The sequence below is a fragment of the Pristiophorus japonicus genome, chromosome 11, assembly GCF_044704955.1.
Source record: "Pristiophorus japonicus isolate sPriJap1 chromosome 11, sPriJap1.hap1, whole genome shotgun sequence".
Classification (NCBI taxonomy): domain Eukaryota; kingdom Metazoa; phylum Chordata; class Chondrichthyes; family Pristiophoridae; genus Pristiophorus; species Pristiophorus japonicus.
This window is the reverse complement of record NC_091987.1, coordinates 31,445,823-31,463,950: the sequence shown is the minus strand read 5'-3', so window position 1 is coordinate 31,463,950 and position 18,128 is coordinate 31,445,823. Positions and strand designations below refer to the sequence as shown.

Sequence of the window (18,128 nt, the reverse complement as noted above, 5' to 3'; positions counted from 1 at the left end):
TCCCGATGTGTGCACTGAAATGTTTATGGTATGCACTGAATTGTAATTTTGAATACTGTGGAAAGAAGTGTTCCAAACAAACTTAGATTTCTCAAATGACTAGTGAGCTGCCTTCTTCCAAGTAGGCTATGTTAGCATCTTTACATTCAGCTAGAATTTCTGTCCAAAAGAAATACGAACAGCATGTTATGTATTACATATTTTGCATGCAGCAAAGTGATTTCAGCAACACAAAATGTGCATTATAACTGCAACTGATATGAAATAAACCTTTTAAACTTTTATTTTAAAATTTAGAAGTTCCCAGGCAGTCCTCTGGACCAACTTTATTAGTAGAAAATGTCCACAACAGCTAACTGAGCGTTGTGTTTCCACGATTTGAGAGCAGTGTAACTTGGTGCTGCCAACTCACAGTGCTGTAAAATCAGTGAATGGTCTCTAATAGTACCTGTATATTATAGCAGCCACAAGTGTTACTATAGATATGTGGGCTGTACTTTTCTCCAGGGAAGCGATTTGGGGGCGAGAGGCCGGATTTCACGCAGGTCCTCACGACTTTAACGGCAGGGCCTGATTTGCATGTGAGGCCTCAGATTCCCATCCCCAGCCAGCCAGATTGAGAGGCTGGCTGGCTGCAGGCGGGTAGGCCTGCAGTTGCAAGGGGTCAGTCCGGGGGAAGTAGGAGGGAGGGGGTGGGTCAGCATCAGGCATCGAGGGATGCCTTTTGGCCTAAGATCAAACACATTGGCGCAAAGTGATCTTTGGCGTTAGAGTTGATCTGGAACGAAATTGGATTTAAAAAAAAATCGAGGGAGGAGAGTCGAGAGGTTGGGAGAGGGCTCAGGGAGTCGGCATGGGGCATTAGCATCGAGGATCGCAGGAGGAGGGTGAGGGGACAGGGGGTGTTGGCCGGGATCGGGGAGAATCAAGGATCGGCCGGGGTTGGGGGGGGTGAGAAGGTCACCCGGAGCACCGAGCAAGAGAGAATCAGGGCTGGCAAGCGGAGGTTTGTGGCTGGCATGAACATTATCGGAGACTCCACGGTGGTAATCAGAGGCCTCGGTCTCGTGGCGGAGGGGTCTCTGATCGCGGGGGATGGATTAGGCAGGCACCCTGGATCCAGAAATTAGGTGTAAAGCCACTTATCTCCTGATGCAACAGTCCCTGCCTTGGTTTAACTGCCAGATTTCACGAATTGTGTGGGCATGTTGGAGGCAGTATCAGGTCGGGAATCCCATTTTTAATAAATTTAGCTGCCCCTCGCTCCAAACCCACCCGTTTTCTTTAGGGGAAAATGACAGCCGTTATTGCTGCCAAGAAGCATTAGTATACATGGGGGTAACCTGGTGGGGTAGAATTTAGTACTAATTGCAATATCAATAATTACAATAATTTCAGGGACTTGTTAGATCAGAATTTGAAGAAAAATCTAGCCAAAATGGGATTATTTTTGTTTGAATCTTTAGAACAGCTTTAAATGCATAAGAACATGACAGAACGAAAGCACTTTATGGATAACGATAAGGGAGCATTCTGGTTGGCTGATAATTCTCTTTAAAACTGTATTACAAAATGAAATAAATTGAAAAATGTTATCAAGAGCCACATACTGTAAGAGCAATAACGGATACTAAGGAAAGTGAGATTGCTACACCTGTGCTTTAGATAGTGGAGAATAATTAAGTTTTCATTTATTTCTCATTTTTACACATCAAGCAGTGTTTTAGCATGACGCAAAACTGAATGGTACAACATAAACAAACACACATTGTGGATGTCCATCATTGGGAAAGCCTGTGCATAAGTCTTGGTGCCATTTACCATAATTTGCTGAATAACTTTTCAACAAAAGTAACATTTCAATACAATGGTGTGAGCCATAGTTTGGGTTGGTTCCAAAAGATAACTGTTCCACTTGCAACTAAAAGTGCTTCGATTTGATTATATTTTGATTATATGTATTTTTTTTCTCACAATGTAACACTTGCACTATAGATCCCAACTGCTCAGAATGAGTGATTATTTTTTTTAAATCACTATATAGCTCCACAGAGTCAAATTACCATTTCCGTATCCTCTCATTACCCTCTAAATTTTGATACATCTAAAATAAACTGTTATACTTTGTTTCCATTGATGTTTTTTTCAGATCCATAACTTTGAATAATGCTTTCTAATTAAATTGTTTTAAAATTACATTTATGCAGTGTTTCCACTTTGCATGATTCGCCTCCGCCTTTAATAGTGTGTGTCCATTTACTTTACTTCAGTATTGAGTTAAAACCATTCCTACCTTTTACTTTTGCTGTTTAATTTTCTGTACTTTTGTCATTTCTTTGCAATTTCTTGTGATTAAAGCTATTTCTGCACTTTTTTATTGCATGCAAGGCCTTTTGTTTCTTTTATGGATCACAATGTAAGCAAGCGCATCCGTCTTACTCCACCTCTGGAACCACCCTTTCCACTGAGTTAGAGTGTGGCAAACTAATCCGGGAGGAGAGGGGAATACGACCACAGTCCTCCATCCACACTGTGTAGACAAAGCAGTGAAAGGTTTGTGCATAATGTACTTCTTACAGTCCGTAAGAAGCTATCATACATGTTGTCTTTCAAGGAGACAAAAAAAACGGGACACGGTTAACAAAGCATTTTCACTTAATAGATCAGAATTGATATTCTTAAAGGGCTTACTTTAGCATCCAAATCAAGTCTTCTATAGTAGCATGCTCTAACTGCTGATGTCTTTAGGGTATGACACCATCACATCACTGGTTTATTTTAAACGTGGCTAATTTATTTTCCAATAGTAGTAAAATTAAGATTAAATGGCTGAACGGCAGCAGTAAGAATAGGACTGTTCTCAGATTGTTGTGAGGGAGGGTGCTTTTGGGAACTAAACCTAGCTGCAAAACTCACAGAGAGCAGTGTATAAATCTAGTAAATTTACAAAAAAACAGGTGCATTGGTAAAACTGTCAAACTCTTGCAACAGTATCACAATTTCTATACTTTTACTATTGTATTTGGAAATAAATTTGTGAAATTTTGTTGTTGCAAAAGTTAAAAGCGATGTGCTTTAAGAACTGATCTTTTACAGGGTCACTTTCTTGAGTGCTAATTGATTTTTACAGAATTTAAATCAGGAGGATAAGTTAGCAGAGTTGGGATAATTCCATTTAACCAGGGTATTCTACTTAACATATTTCAACTCTATCAAAATGTTGTTTTTTCTTTTCAAATAGGTAGATGGTTAGCAAAATATAAACTGTAATAATAATAGAATCATATAGAAGGCGGCTATTTGGCCCATCATGTCTGTGCTGGCCCTAGTTCTTAAACTAGAGCTGTCTACTTGAATCCTATTTCCCTGTCCTTTCTCTGTTTATTTTATATTCTTTTAAAAATACTTATTTCCTTCCTTTTTAAATTATAAAATGCTTTATACCCACTGGTATTAAACTATTTCCTGTTCTAATAACCCTCTGTGTGCAAACATTTTTACTAACGTCTTCCTTTATTCTTCTAGTGATACTCTTAAGTCTATGCCCTCTTTTTATGGAATTGCAAACCAATGGAAACAATTTGCCTTCTCAAAGCCCTTCATAATTTTGAAAACCTCTGTTAGATCTCCCCCTAACCTTCTCTTGTGAAAAATCCCCACATTTCCCAGCCTTTTTTCATAACTACTACCTTAAACTCCTGGCATAATCCCAGTGAATCTTCTCTGTATCCTTTTCAATCTCTGATATTCTTCCTTCAGTGGAGTACCCAGAACTACATGCAATATTCCAACTGAGGCCTAATCTATGTCTTGTACAAATTCAATACCACTTCCTTGCTTTTATTTTCATGACCTTAGCTATAAAACACAGAATACTATTTGCCCTTTATATGGCCTTTTCTACTTGCATTCCCACCTTTAAAGATCTATGGATCAGCACCTCTAGGTCTCTATGTTCTTCCACTCTTAAGAATTTTACCATTTAGGATATACTTCCTTTTCAGTGGCATTATGTGGAACAGAACATGGTTTTGTCCATTAACAGTTGATTGGCTAGTAATTCATCTGCTTCTAGCACGACGTACACAAAGAACATCAGAACATGAGAATTAGGAGCAGGAGTAGGCCATACGACCCCTCGAGCCTGTTCCGCCATTCAATAAGATCATGGCTGATCATCGACCTCAACTCCATTTCCTGCCCCATCCCCATATCCATTAATTCCCCCAGAGTCCATCTCAGCCTGAATACACTCAACCACTCAGCATCCACAGCCCTTTGGGGAACAGAATTCCAAAAATTCACAACCTTCTGAGTGAAGAAATTGTGAGAAAGAGTATGTGATGCTGAGTCACTAATTATTAACGCTGGAATTTCCTCGGGGCTCTCCCGATCAGCCACCAGAATTTCGGGAGAAGATTGGTGGAAGCCTCGGATAGTAAATGGGGTTTCCGCTGATCTTCCACCGAAGTTACAGAGGCTGAGCGGGAGAACCCTGAGGAAATTCTCGGCAAAAATGTTTATCAAGTAGCCAGATAGTTTAACCCATGTGCAATAACTAACTGCAACAAGTTAATCCTGCATGTCCTGCTTATTCAAAGAAATACCCCCAGTATTAGCACTTTCAACTAGGGTAGGTTTTAGTTTGTTTATCTTTATACTTTTCATGGTGTTACGAATTTTCAGTGAGGTACCTCTATGCAGTGCAACCCCAACATCAGGTAATGTGATGGGAGTTTGAACTGATGGCATATGTATACACAAACTACATAGTCAATATTATTTGTTGGTTTACAGTTATTTTTATAATTCTCTTTTCTTTATCATGGATGATGATGATATGTAACCAGCAAAGCTCAGGGGAAATTTTTAGCAAATATATCCCTTCAAGAACACAGTATATATGTTTTCCTTTCATGACCATCCTCTGAGTTGACTCGAGCTCTTTATAATGTTTTCTTATCCATTTTGTTCCGTTTGTTATCTGTGACATTTATGTGAATGTCAGTGTGAGAAATGAGAATCTCTATGCAGCATATCGACAGTTTTCATTATATTGTGCAAAAAATACAAAGAATTGACCAAGTTGGTTCAGGCAATTGTTCATTATGCTGAGGGTTTTAAATACCAGTAGTTCACAAGCTGTTAGGAGCTAGAAGACGTCACTCAAAGGATAATAACATTTTGGATAAGAGAAGGCCATTAAAGCAGTAAATATAAGTGTCTTCAAGGCATAATTAGATGTGTTTCTGGAGAAAAGAGAAATAAGTAAGATAGATCTATCAGAAATAGAGGTTTTTGTTGGGGCTAATTGCTCTTACCTGTTCCCAAAAGTTCTTATCTTCTTAATTTTTCATTTATTTTAATCTATACCAAGTCCTGGATTTCTAAGATGCAAAAATACAGGAAGGCAGTTTCTGCCATTTAGTGGTTACAATCAGTTAGTATTTCCAACGCCTGACACTTGGACTGTAACAAATCAAAATACGAAAGGCGGCTGAAAAAGTAATGCTTGAAAGATTACAAAATATCATAAAATCCAAGAAAACATTGCTTCCTGAATGACTTCAATCCATCAAATGCGTAGAATAACACAATTTATCCACTTTCTACCACCATCATTCTAATGGGGAAAATCATTTGAGCATATGGAATCCACATTAGGAGTGCGACATTGATGTTCATTGTCTTTGAGTTTTCTTTTGACGATCCCTTAAATAAGCAGAAGCTAAAATGCTTCAATGATCACTACTGTGGGTATCTCTCCATTTAGGTTAGCAATAGCCATGATCAAACATCACAGACTAAAAAGTGCATGCATCAGAGCCATATCCAAATTCCGAGTTCAAAGCACCAGTGACATTCGTAATGCCACAATAACTGTGGCCTGCATCTCAACAAGCAAGTTTCCATGATTAGGGAGGATGGTGATGGTGTGCACCAGAACTACCAGCCTGGCAAAACCGACAATGCCAATTCTATAAGAGCTAGGATTTCTAGTTGAATACCTCCAACCCATTGTGCTAGCAGACAGACAAGGTAGGCTCCACAAAAGAATAGAAATGGTCCTAAAGTTTCAATGTATTCCATTTTAAATTTCATAATGAGGTGGTGTTGACTAGTGCAGCCCTGACATGAAAATAGAAAGGAGAAATTCCAGTTCAAAGCTGAAGAAATTGCAACATCAGCAGACCTAAAGAAATCTACCTTTAGTGTATTCAACTGTAAAGTGACAAAATCACCCGAGACAGACATCCACGAAAAGAATTTATATCAGTGCCTTTCATGACCTCAGGGCATTCGAAAGCACTTTACAGCCAATTAAGTGCTTTTGAAGAGCAATCACTGTTGTAATGGCAGCTGTGGGGGGATAGGGAAGAGATGATCTGACATAGTCTTAGAGCCTGTTCCAGAAATGGTTTCCAGAGTTACTTATGCTATTCATATGGGATACGTCGTATTCATATGTTGATCTACAGTACGCGGACAACACTTGTGTCTGCGCACATTCAGAGGCTGAACATCTTCACTAAGGCATACGAAAGCATGGGCCTTACACTAAACATCTGTAAGACAAAGGTCCACCACCAACCTGACCCCACCACACAGCACTGCCCCCAGTCATCAAAATCCATGGCATAGCCTTGTACAACATGGACCACTTTCCATACCTCGGGAGCCTACTATCAGCAAGGGCAGACATCGACGACGAGGTCCAACACCGTCTCCAGTATGCCAGCGCAGCCTTCGGTCATCTGAGGAAAAGAGTGTTCAGCGATCAGGCCCTCAAATCTGGCACCAAGCTTATGGTCTACAGGGTTGTAGTGATACCCACTCTCCTGTATGGCTCAGAGACGTGGACCATTATACAGTAGACACCTCAAATTACTGGAGAAATACCACCAATGATGCCTCCGCAAAATCCTGCAAATTCCCTGGGAGGATAGACATACCAACGTCAGTGTTCTCGATGAAGCCAACATCCCCAGCATCGAAGCACTGACCGCACTCGACCAGCTCCATTGGGTGAGCCACATTGTTCGCATGTCCGACACAAGACTTCCAAAGCAAGCGTTCTACTCAGAACTCTTACATGGCAAGCGATCCCCAGATAGGCAGAGGAAACATTTCAAGGACACCCTCAACGCCTCCTTGATAAAATGCAACATCCCCACCGATACTTGGGAATCCCTGGTTAAAGACCGCCCTAAGTGGAGGAAGAGCATCCGGGAGGGTGCTGAGCACCTCGAGTCTCGTCGCCAAGTGCATGCAGAAAACGAGCCCAGGCAGCGGAAGGAGCGTGCGGCAAACCAGACTCCACACCCACCCTTTCCTTCAATGACTGTGTGTCCCACCTGTGACAGAGACTGTAATTCCCGTATTGGACTGTACAGTCACCTGAGAACTCACTTTTAGAGTGAAAGCAAGTCTTCCTCGATTTCGAGGGATTGTCTACGATGGAATAAAGCAAAAGCGTCTGGGTCAAACGAATCCAGAAGATGACTTACATAGAAGAGATTCATTCTATAGTGTGTTCCAACAAGATGTGACTCTTTCTGCATACTCTAGTCTGGAAGCTATGGACACCCTAACAAGTTCAAAATAATTTTGTCATCAAACATAAGAACATAAGAAATAGGAGCAGGAGTAGTCCGCCTGGCTCCTTGAGCTTGCTCCGCCATTTAATAAGATCATGGCTGATCTGATCACGGACTCAGCTCCACTTCCCTGCCCGCGCCCCATAACCCTTTATTCCCTTATCACTCAAAAATCTGTCTATCTCCGCCTTAAATATATTCAATGACCCAGCCTTCACAGCTCTCTGGGGCAAAGAATTCTATAGATTTACAACCCTCTGAGAGAAGAAATTCCTCCTCATCTCAATTTTAAATGGGCGGCCCCTTATTCTGAGACTATGTCCCCTAGTTTTAGTTTCCCCTATGAGTGGAAATATTCTCTCTGCATCCACCTTGTCGAGCCCCCTCATTATCTTTTATGTTTCGATAAGATGACCTCTCATTCTTCTGAACGCCAATGAGTATAGGCCCAACCTACTCAACCTATCTTCATAAGTCAACGCCCAAATCTCCGGAATCAACCTAGTGAACCTTCTCTGAACAGCGTTCAATGCAAGTATATCCTTCCTTAAATACAGAGACCAAAACTGTACACAGTACTGTAGGTGTGGCCTCACCAATACCCTGTACAGTTGTAGCAGGACTTCCCTGTTTTTATACTCCATCCCCCTTGCAATAAAGGCCAACATTCCATTTGCCTTCCTGATTACTTGTTGTACCTGCATACTAACTTTTTGTGTTTCATGCACAAGGACCCCCAGATCCTTCTGCAGCACTTTGCAATTTTTCTCCATTTAAATTATAAAACAAGAAGCGAAAGTATGCGGGCTGAGAAAGGTGAAGGTTGTACTTTTCAGGAACACTTTGAGCAAAAGGAGGAACATATCAACTAAACTGGACAAACTCTAAATACAGGGAAGCTGCATAACACAACCAAGGGACCACACACACCTAATAGAGCAAGTTCTGAACATGAATTTGGCCTAGCAATCAGCCAGTACTGCTTTCAAACACTCACTTGACTAATGCTTTTGGATATGGATCCAAGAGGCAACAGTAAGTGAATTGAGATGTTTTCTGACTATAAACCTGTTGCACTCACCTGTTTGGGCAATGCCAAGACATATAATGGAGCATGAAGATTGATTTAGGACCCATTCCTAAATATAGCTTCAGCCAAAAAACCTAGGACTGTCATAGACAATAATATCAGCAGGTTTTTTCTTGGATAAAATGCCATCCCGAGATTTCACATGTCACCAATGACAATAAGGCAGCAGTGGTGATCTGTTAAAACTCAGGTTACATATATGGTTACATATCAGGTTACAAATATGCTATTGAGGGAGTGCAGCGAAGGTTCACCAGACTGATTCCCGGGATGGCGGGACTGACCTATCAAGAAAGACTGGACCAACTGGGCTTGTATTCACTGGAGTTCAGAAGAATGAGAGGGGACTTCATAGAAACGTTTAAAATTCTGATGGGATTAGACAGGAAGAATGTTCCCAATGTTGGGGAAGTCCAGAACCGGGGGTCACAATCTAAGGATAAGGGGTAAGCCATTTAGGACTGAGATGAGGAGAAACTTCTTCACCCAGAGAGTGGTGAACCTGTGGAATTCTCTACCACAGAAAGTTGTTGAGGCCAATTCATTAAATATATTCAAAAAGGAGTTAGATGTAGTCCTTACTACTAGGGGGATCAAGGGGTATGGCGAGAAAGCAGGAATGGGGTACTGAAGTTGCATGTTCAGCCATGAACTCATTGAATGGCGGCGCAGGCTCGAAGGGCCGAATGGCCTACTCCTGCACTTATTTTCTATGTTTCTATATCTCAGCTACACAAACTCATCAGCACAGACAATTTCATTAGATCTGGTAAGGTTTGAAGACCAAGAGATAATTTGAATTCCCCGCGCTGGCCAGGAACAGAGGAGATCCATCAGCCATGAGTGTGACACTTTCCATATTATGCTTCCAAGGTATAGAGATGTTTGGTGTAAATTAAAAAATGTGCTTTTACTCTCTACTTTGTCAGCCACAAAACTTATAATAAGCCTTGATAGGGTGCAGCATCCCCACCGATACCTAGGAATCCCTGGCCCAAGACCACCCAAAATGGAGGAGGAGCATGCGGGAGGGTGCTGAGCACCTCGAGTCTCGTCGCCGAGAGCATGCAGAAATCAAGAGCAGGCAGTGGAAGAAGCGTGCGACAAACCAGATTTCACACCCACCCTTTCCTTCAACCACTGTCTGCCCCACCTGTGACAGAGACTGTAATTCCTGTATTGAACTGTAGAGCCACCTGAGAACTCACATTTAGAATGGAAGCAAGTCTTCCTCGATTCCGAGGGACATGCCTATGATGATGCTGATGATGATGATGAATAGGCCTAGCAACAGGTGCCCAGTAGTTGGGAAAAGTTCCAGAAGTCGGGGAGAAAAGATATGGAACACTATGCTTTCACCTCTGAGATAGGCCAAGAATTTTTTTGGAGCTGTAAGAAGTTATTCTTACTGTAATTTTTGGAATAACGATCCTGGCTAGGTGAAGATTTCACATTCTTAAAACACGTTTGAGTTACTGCTTTTCTCTCAATGTGGTATGCTCTCCTTTTATTCCAACTGGTGCTTTTACAGTTTTGTTCCCGCCCATGAGCCCCATACCAATTAGAGTTGGAACAATCTTAACCATGTAGATGTGTACAGAAAATTCAGTTACTTGTGTTGACAAAACTCACGGTAAATCTCACAAATTAAAGAATGATTACTAATTGGTGAAATGTATGTTTCACACCTATGAACTAGCAGGGAGACAATCCCCCTAACAAAATGAAAGGCTGTTCAGCGGGCACAATGTTAATAATTTTAAATGTCACTTTAGAAGATGCCTTCAAAATAGCCATGTGGATAATCCTCACACTTTCACAGAGCTGTTCTGCCATCTTTTGAGGCTCCGAAATAGGAAAATTCTCCTTACTGCTAAAAGGAATTGTTTTGGGAGAATTACTTGTTCAGGGAAAAGATGCATTCCTCGACAGAGCATGTCACTCTCAAAAGCTAGGTTAGGGTGTGGGTAATTGTCTCCTCTTGTGTTTGTATTTTCATTTTTTGTTTCACTGGTGCCTGCCACTTTGGTTTGGCTCACACGTCCTTTTGCTTTTGGTTCTCATGGTTTGACTGAAATTTTTCTCCTTGCACCAAATTTCTGAAATTCTTTCCTTGTGTTACTAATTCAACATTCAACATCGATTTATATATATATAAATATTCATGTTTCTACAAGTCCTAGGTTTCAAAAAGAAAAGAACTTGCCTTTTGTCCCAAAGCGCTTCACAATCAATGAATTACTTTTGAAGTGCAGTCACTGTTGAAGCGTGGCAGCCGATTTGGACACAGCAATGTCCCACAAACAACAGTGAGATAGTGACCAGATAATCTGTTTTAGTGATGTTGGTTCAGGACCAGGACACCGGAAGAACTGCCCTGCTCTTCTTTGAAGTAGTACCTTGGGGCCTTTTACATTCTACTGAGAGGGGCCTCAGTTTAACATCTCACCTGAAAGATGGAAACTCCGACAGTGCAGCATTCCCTCAATACCAATGTTCACTTTCCGCTCTGAAGCTCCCATGCAGCTGGCTCACCGGCATTTAAATGGGGAAAACCACACATGCGCCATATTTTGAATGGGCCACAAACCCAAAACAAATTAAAGGTAACATTGCTGAGGACTGCATTGAAGTGCCAGCCTGGATTCTGCACGCGATTATCTGCAATGGGGCTTGAAGCCACAACCTTCTCCGAGTGGCAACGTGAGCGCTATGTGACAGAACACCCCTCCCTTTCAATTAAAGGGGAAGGCCGCTGCATGCCCTGCAGTCCCTTTGGTGGCCGCCACTGGACCACAGGGCGCCCTCGACTGGGCCAACAGCCCGGCACCCATAACGGAGTGCTGGGCTGCAGGATGGCGGCCCGGTCAAGGCAAGGGCTACCATTGTCAGGCCAACAGAAGAGTCAGGTGACAGAAAAATATGGCGGCCCATGGCTCAAATGGCCTACCTTTTAAGAGGCACTCCGGTGGCAGATGTCCGCCAGCTTCGTGACCCGTGAAGCTGGCATTGAGATCGACCGGCACCATCCTCGCTGCCCACGGGACAAAGGGGTCGGAGCAGGTCAGCGTGCTCGGCGATGATATCATCGGCGCATGGTGCAGCGCTAACGGTACATCGCCCCTAAACCTCTGGGGCAATTTCCCCCGAGGTGCTATCAACCCCTTCCCCTGCCTGATAACCTCATTGCGCCCCATTAGTGCCCCCCGGAGGCACTAATGGGTCTATAAAAAAGGGCAATTTCACCCCGTAGGTCTTTGATTAATGTGACAAGTCAAAAATTCCTCCAGCTGATTTAAAAGGGCTCAGTTTTCACTATTCCAGCAATGAGTAACAATTATTTGTCTTCACTGAAAACTGAGACCTATTGAGTTTTTGCAGTACATATCTAAAGACAGTGGAGCCATCCCAAGAACTGTTAGTTTAGAGCCTCTAGATATTTTAATTCTGGGGACCAATGCCAGTGAGATCAGTGTTACTACTCGTAAGTAAATAGCTCTAAGTTGTTCTGCATCTCCAACATAGATGGGATAAAATAATATTTGATAAGTTTCTAAACCTTTGCTTACTGAATTTCCAATTTTGCATTTAATTTATGTAGTAGATTAGTTTCTGGGCATCCGTTTATATTTTAAACCTTCATTTGACATATTTGTTGGATGGATTCAATAGTAATTAATGCAATATTCAAATAACTATCCTTTCTGTCTTTTTAACTTGTACGCTGACAACAGTACATTACTTACACAAAGTGAAATACTGTGGATGCTGGAAATCTGAAATAAAAACTGAAAATGCTGGAAATACTCAGCAGGTCAGGCAGCATCTATGGAAAAAGAAGGTCGATGACCAGATATGTTAACTCTGTTTCTCTCTCCAGATGCAGCCTGACCTGCTGAGTATTCCCAGCATTTTCTGTTTTTAGTACACTAATATTCCGAGTAGGGTAAAGCAACTAAATTCATTTGACTAAACATAAAAGATGATTTGGATTTGCTTTTACAAATGTATAGTGCCTACTTGTCATCCCTACCAATTTAAGCAACGGGGAAAGCACCTTTCAGTATCTTGAAAATAAAATAATTTATATGTCGAGGGAAGAAACGTCCATCGGAATCATATGTCCTCACCCCCATCTTTGACAGATTTCACTGCCATACACCAACCCCCCCTTCTCCCTCACCTGGGTGAAGCAAAAGATAAAAGGTAAGGGGCCAAACACGGGTCGACAGCAGGTCAAAGTATTTTTCGGGGGCTGGAGGATATCCCCCATAATCTCGATTTATAATATTCATGATGATACTTTCCATTGTCTTTCCCTCAGATTAGATTAATTGGGCCATACTTCTCCAGGTTTGACTTTAATCCCTTTTTTTGGAATAAGGATACTACACATGCTTTGCTCTAATCATCTGTCACTATGCCAGATCTCAGTGAGCTATTGAAAATAAATACCAGGGAATCATTATAAGACTTCTATCATTTATTTTTGCACCCTAGGATAAATTAAGCCTGCCATTTTTTTCTCCCTAGTATCCTTTCAATTTAACTAGCTCCAATCCCCTTGTTATCTTGTTTAGCCGTATCTACTCGGTAAGGGGCAGATCCAACCTTGTCATGGTTAAAAACAGAATAAAGTATCTGTTGGGCATTTCTGCCCCAAGTCATCCTGCAATGGTCTTATTTGTTCCCTGACTGACCCTTGACTCCTAATGCAAACAAAAATTGCTTTTCCCAGCTATTTTCTACTGTTCTCTAGATTCATTTCTTGCCCTTTTGAGTCAATGTTAAACTAACCTGCATTTAATACAGTGTCTTATTTTGTCCCAGACTGCTTTAGAGTCAATTCATTATTTTTGAAGTGTAGTCATTGTTGTCATATAAGGAAATGAAGCGGCCAATTTACATAGAGCAAAGGTCCAACAAATTAAATAAATCACCAATTAATGAGTTTTATGGTTGTGGCACGTGCTAGCCAGGACACCAGAAGAATGTCCTGCTCCCATTTAAAAAGTACCATGGGGCCATTTACAGACACCTGAACAGCCAGGGACGCCTTCAATTAACGTCTGATCTGAAAGACAGCATCTCTGACACTCCCTCAGTGCAGAACTGCAGTATCAGCCTATTCTGTGGTCTAGCCCCAGAATGGAATTTGAACCCACAACCTTCTGCCTCAGAGGGCAGTTTGAAACACAGAAGGATAGTATGCAGGTACAGCAAGTGATCAGGAAATCCAATGGAATCTTGGCCTTTATTGCAAAGGGGATGGAGTATAAAAGCAGGGAAATCTTGCTACAGTTGTATAGGGTATTGGTGAGGCCACACCTGGAATACTGCGTGCAGTTTTGGTTTCCATATTTACGAAAGGATATACTTGCTTTGGAGGCAGTTCAGAGAAGGTTCACTAGGTTGATTCCAGAGATGAGGGAGTTGACTTATGATGAAAGGTTGAGTAGGTTGGACCTCTACTCATTGGAATTCAGAAGAATGAGAGGTGATCTTATTGAAACATATAAGCTTATGAGGGGGCTTGGCAAGGTGGATGCAGAGAGGATGTTTCCACCGATGGGGGAGACTAGAACTAGAGGGCATAATCTTAGAATAAGGGGCTGCCCATTTAAAACTGAGATGAGGAGAAATTTCTTCTCTCAGAGGGTTGTGGATCTGTGGAATTCACTGTGTCAGAGAGCTGTGGAAGCTGGGATATTGAATAAATTTGACAGAAATAGACAGTTTCTTAAACAATAAGGAAATAAGGGGTTATGGGGAGTGGGCAGGGAAGTGGACCTGAATCCATGATCGGATCAGCCATGATCGTATTAAATGGCGGAGCAGGCTCGAGGGACCGTATGGCCTACTCCTGCTCCTATTTCTTATGTTCTTATGTTCTTAAAAGTGCCACTAACTGAGCCAAGCACGTCACTGTAATTTCACCAAACTTAATTTATAAACAAACTATTTATTTGCCTTTCAGAGATTCAAGCTCTAAACCTTTCCACAAGAGTGCATATTTTGATAGTTAAATGTTCTCATTGGAGTGTCCTTTTTCCCTTAGAGAGGTCTTGTAAGAAACACATGGATAGTCATGCCACTTTTATATTGAAAGAATTGGCACTATGTATAATCATGCTATGTTCATTAGAAAAGGAGCAGACAATTGTGTGGAAAAAAATACTAGATCCCACTGATCTGAAGTCAGATTTCCAAAATGATCTCTCATAGTGTTTATAAAATACTTCTTTCCTCATACAATTTCATACGTTGTCAAGATTTTTGAAAAATGCCCCACTAACTTTAGTTTTTCCTGGTAGATACGAGCTTCTGTTGTAAGCACGCTCAGATTTTCATCATCTTTAATTCTGTACACATGAATAAAAATGTAACTAAACAAAGATTCTGAAAGATCCTCAGTCATTGGTTTGGCATCTTCACTACAAAATAGACACAAAATGATGTAATGCCAGTTGTTTAGTACAATTCGTCATTCAGAAGAAGCAAGGCCAGTGGCCTTGTCAGTTCTTCTCATCTAAACTGGCAGAAGCTAAGTATTGCCAACCTTTTAACTTGAAATCTGCAATTATAATCACAGTTCAATTTCTCTGCAGTTATAACTTTGAGAGTATATTTGTAAAACAATGTTATAATCCCCAAAGTCACTGGACCCTGCTTTATGTGCCTGCTTGAACAATCTGAGCACATGACCCAACCACATCCAAGTGTATGTCATCGATCCTTTCTGTGATTTTTTTCCCCAATCCTGTCACATTCAGTCTCCAAGAAATCCATCATCTCACATCTTTATGAACATTGTAGTTATTCTAAAATGTCCCCATAGTCATGGGCCTTGCTTTATTCTGAGTTGGTTCCCTGCTGTTTGGATCTGCCTCATTATCCAAAGTTATGTTAGACACTTAATTATACACCAATATAATCCTGTGCAGAAATACAGAGCATGTCAGGCTGATAATGGGGGTAATGATGATAAATACTTCATATCCTAAGTACCTTGATGTTTTTAAAATTAAAAATGATTATGGCTTATTAAAAATGTATTCAAATACTGCTTGTTCATAGTAATGTTATACTTTCTACTTTTAATGCAATTTAATATTTTTTTTTGAAGCAATCCAGTATAGTGCAAGACAAAATTCTCAAACAGGATACCAAATACCAGAATAAATCCAAGTTTTTATCTGACATTCACACTGAAGTTTTCCTGGCAGGGGGGGTAGGAATTTCAGCCATCTTGGTGAGGCCATCTACAGGAAGAGGGGTGAACTGGCCAAGGGAGACCACTTCTGGTTTTGCCCAAGCATGTCTTCTAGCAGGGTCAAAAGAATCAGCATTGGTATATGTGGCGATATTTGCCTGCTGGGTCATCTTGCTGTTCCAGGAGGATAGCACATAATGGGTGGTTAATCAGTACTAGTAAGAACAAAAGGAGAATTATATTGTCAAAAATAAACGTTGCTCTGCATTATTTCATCTAAAAATATGAAGTTTGTACAGAACTGGTCTTTGCATAATTTGTTTGATTGCTACATTTTCTTTTTCTTCATTCTATGCTATTCCTTTTTCTACATTTGGCAGAACATGCTCTGGGTTGTTTCCGTAACCAAGACTCCTTTTTTTAATGAGGTGTGCCTTTAGCCTGACCTGGGGGACCAGTTAGATGCAATGGGGGGAGATGCAAGTATCTGCTGGATGTCAACCCAGTATTCAGAGACCGGAACTCTTGGCTCCACTTGCTGGGGGTGTCTGGAGTGGTCTTCTGACTCAGAGGCGGGAATGCTACCATTGAGCTAAGGCTCACTCCAATAATACATTATCAGTAATAAATAATATCTTACATGAAATGTAAGGTTACTGGTTGATCTCCTGTGGCACCGCACATGGGGAGTTGTGACCAAAGATTTCTTTGTAGCACCAGTCTGGGGAACCAGCACATAGGCTACAGTGCCATCACTGGTGGGAAGGTGTCATTACAATGTGACAACTTTACATAGGCAGTTTCCATTATGATTATGGATATGGAAATTTATAATGGAATAAGTTGACAAGAAGCGTGTACAGACATGAGGCTTGCAATACATTATATAGTGATGTCCAGTGAAAATAATTTCTTCATGCTCTTATTTCTCAGTGCTTTACATTCAGCACAGTGATCGAGGAGCTTCGTGTTTCACTTCGGTGTCACAAAAAACTGAACAAAAATTCCAGAACCAGAAGAAAATACGGGCTGTCAAGCATCCTCATGTGTCATCAAAGGCGGATTATACGAAAAGAGACAATAACATGAAGTTGACAACTCTGCAGATAAGATTCATTGATGTTATCTGCAATTATACTGTTTACCTCATGGACAATATTATGGATTATTGGACTTCCTGACAGAAAGCAGTGTTGGGATTGAGAAACTCTTTATACTGAATTTTTTTCTAAATAATCAAATGAAGAAAATGTGAAAAATATTGTGATCAATCATTTTTTTTCCATTTGCAATAGTGGGGTTTTAACTGATATTGCCATATAAAGGGTCACTGCAACGGACAGTTTAGTTTCTTGCAAGTACCTTTGTAGCACTAGAAGCCGCTGTAAGAATAGGCATTTCCTCTTGGTGCTTTAATGTTCAACTAAGTGAGTTTTTTGAAGTCTAAATGGTGAAACATCGTAAAGATTACATTCGTCTCTTACCAAATCATCGCTGCCCCCATTACAGCTGCTGCAGACCATCTATTAAACAACAAGGTTAAACTAGAGTTTAAATTATACAATTTTTTGCTGAACTCACTCCACTTATTCAAGCACACTCCTACAAAATCCGGGAACTGCAGATCCTTATGCTCTCACATGATGTTTGCTAAGTGCAATCTCCTGTTTTTCACCCAAAGCAGAATGATCTGGGTGTTCACTGCCTTGCCTCTGGAGCATGCATCACCCCACAGATGGCCCTGTTGGAAATCTTACTTTGTAATAACTAGGTCGAGTTATTCATTGGACTTTACTTCATTGTGGGAACGTGTAAACCGTGTACAAGTGAACTACAGATTCACTCACCTACACTGTTTAGTTAATGGTTCTTAAGTTTAGATGCATAAGAATTCAAATGATCACTTTTGAGTTTTGGTGTTTCTACCATTTAAGCCTTGATTTAATCTGTTTTTATTTGTTTCCTGAATAAAACATTGATGTCTTTTCAAGAATCTGTTTGTGCTACCTCAATATGTTCAGATAGTTTTTTTTTATGAATGAACACTTGGGTTCAAAGAATCACAGAATAATACACAAAAGGTGGTAGAACACTTAATTCAACAAAACAAACATTAGCATTGAACATACATTGAAAGGGGTCACTCATTCCTCTCACAGCGACTGAAAAGAATTGGAAAAGAGATTTTTTTAAGGAAAGTAGAAAGATACCTACATATATAAAAAAT

General features: G+C 40.8%; 1 protein-coding gene across 3 annotated transcripts in view; it reads left to right on the top strand.

Moving 5' to 3' along the window:
• Positions 1 to 17,741, top strand: part of LOC139276000 (glutamate receptor ionotropic, kainate 1) — a 519,919-nt gene extending 502,178 nt beyond the window's left edge. For all 3 annotated transcript variants that reach the window (XM_070893316.1, XM_070893319.1, XM_070893320.1), the window contains one exon: positions 16,835 to 17,741. In XM_070893316.1, the coding sequence (XP_070749417.1) occupies positions 16,835 to 16,990 (156 nt within the window). In that variant the 3' untranslated portion in view covers positions 16,991 to 17,741. The remainder of the gene's footprint in view (positions 1 to 16,834) is intronic.
• The last annotated feature ends 387 nt before the right edge of the window (positions 17,742 to 18,128 follow it).